The following is a 2180-nucleotide window of genomic DNA, read 5'->3' as shown; positions in this document are numbered from 1 at the left end:
TTCAGTTGGTTGTGGAAAAGCGTGCACTGATGTGACTGAAATGAGATCAACCAATCCAATTGCACATTTTTGATTTTAAGCATAACAACTGGCAGAAATTCTGCATCGTGCACGCAATTGGCATCACGCACTCAACTGGCAAATTACGTTAGGGTCACATATAGCTAATTCGAGCCCTATTACCCTACATTCTGCCCAATTTATTTAAATCGGGCCCCGGGCGGCAAAATTGATGAAAACCACAGTTTGCCTAAAACCGGAAATTTGAAAAGGAGAGTGGTGATTATACTGGTAATTTCTAATAACTTTTCCTGGGCCCCGAAATCTCAGCATCATCTTTGAACTCGGTGTTTTACTATCAACTTTTCTAAAAACAAAGCCAAATATCTGCACATATATCTACACTACTTCACATCAAATATGTTCTATCGGCAGCTATCTACTTGACTGTCCAGCCACGTTTTGATTCAGGTGGATGGACATCTTAGCTGCCATCCCATCGGCAATCAAGAGCGTTAGCCACCATCACGACAATAATCGCATATTGGCGATTTACTTTGAGGACAGAATGCCTACTCCGTAGTTCTGGCTGTTGGTGCTGAGCTTCTGGGGCGACGTCGGGTGGTAGTAGCTGGCTGTCTTCTTCGTGTTGGTCAACGCCGCCGAGTCGCGGCTACCAGACAGCGTGCTGCACTTCACCAACTTGTTCTCAACGCAGTTGCGACCCAGTGTGGACTTGCACGTCGACTGCGTGGACGACGACGGCACGATGATAGCACCGACCGTCTCAGCGTCGTGGTGGACTCGAAGTAGTTACCCTCCAGCAACACATTGCCGTTCTCGACGACGTCGTACGAGAAGCCTGAGTTGCTGTACCAGTAGTTGTTAGCAGCGTGGACGACGGAGCTGCCACCGACCTTGGGCGAGCGGCCCGAGGTGTGGTGCACGAAATTGTTGACAAGACTGGCCTGCGTCTGCGTGCCAAGGAAGAGGAAGGTCCAGTAATGGTTGCCATCGCACGTGGCCGAGTACTGAGTCTGGCCATCGAACTCGCAGTTGCTGATGATCAGGCCCTTGACGCTGGCCGTGTTGGTGGCGACCATCTGGCGACCGATGTTGGAGATCTTGACGTGGTCGATCCACACGCGCTGCATGGCTGTCTTGCCGCTGTTGAGGCCCTGGATGTAGATGGCGTCACCGCCCCAGATAAGGTGCGGGTTCAGCTGTGTGATGTGAACATTCTGGATGATGACATTGTCGGCCCTGGATCCAGATACCCTTGCCTTTGATCACACCACTGGTGCCGAGGCCTCGGAGGGGTCTTGTTGCTCGGTGACCACAAGCGGGGTTCTTGGTATGCGCGCGAGGTCATATAAGTGACTTAACGGAGGTGCCTCGACACAGCGAGGGCACCTCCGTTAAAGGTCACCTATGACCTCCGGTGTTGGCCATGCCACCGCTCTGCAGAATGACATCCTGGCCCTTGTGGCCGTTGTTCTTGGCAAGGCAGTCGCGGTTGCTCTTGGGACGACAACCGTTTTCGGTCGTGGTGCCCTCTGTGCCGCGGAAATCGAAGGTTGTCCTGAGCACGATGACCCGCGGCTGCGAGTCCTTGAGGTAGTTCTTAAGCTCGGCGAGCGAGGTAGGGTACACGGGATTGGCGTTGCCTCCTCCTGTGGTACCGGCAGCGAGACCTGGGGCTATACCGGTGGAGAGAGCATGGGAGCCTTGCATGGCGAACGCGGCGATAGCGACAATGACAACGCGGAAGATCTGCATGATGCTTTTGTACAGGATGTTGGGACTTGTGCTGTGCGAGGCAAAATCGACAATGAATAGCGAGTGAAGTGGCCTTGAGTGTGAGGTGCACCCTACTGGTGGTGTCTGCTGCCAGCTTGAGTCAGGACACGGATGAGTCACGGGGAGTTGGCATACTTGCTGTTGGTGGGCTACTTTTGGACGTTGCGTTGTGTGGGGGTCGCAGGTGGATCACCTTTTGAAATCATTGAGGCATGCTGGACCAGCATGCCAGCAGCCGGTAGCTGATATCAGCTCGCCAGGAGCAAAACCAAATGGTTGGGGCGAAGGGGGCGTACGTCAGTACATCACACAGAGGTCTAAGTGCACAACGCTGGAGGAACCTCAAAAGGGTGAAGACTTTAGCTCACGCATCGATGCAC

General features: G+C 53.4%; 1 protein-coding gene across 1 annotated transcript; it reads right to left on the bottom strand.

The window, feature by feature from the left end:
* Positions 1 to 552: 552 nt before the first annotated feature.
* PITG_08563 (pectin lyase, putative) lies at positions 553 to 1779 on the bottom strand (the record flags this gene model as incomplete). The annotated part of the gene is made up of 3 exons (XM_002903880.1): positions 553 to 673; positions 784 to 1263; positions 1430 to 1779. The coding sequence occupies 3 exons, from the start codon at positions 1777 to 1779 to the stop codon at positions 553 to 555; spliced, it is 951 nt and encodes a 316-aa protein (XP_002903926.1).
* Between the last annotated feature and the right edge of the window lie 401 nt (positions 1780 to 2180).

The sequence above is a fragment of the Phytophthora infestans genome, genomic scaffold (genome assembly GCF_000142945.1).
Source record: "Phytophthora infestans T30-4 supercont1.13 genomic scaffold, whole genome shotgun sequence".
Lineage (NCBI taxonomy): Eukaryota > Oomycota > Peronosporomycetes > Peronosporales > Peronosporaceae > Phytophthora > Phytophthora infestans.
Note: the sequence above shows the minus strand (reverse complement) of the source record. Positions and strands in the feature narration are given on the sequence as shown.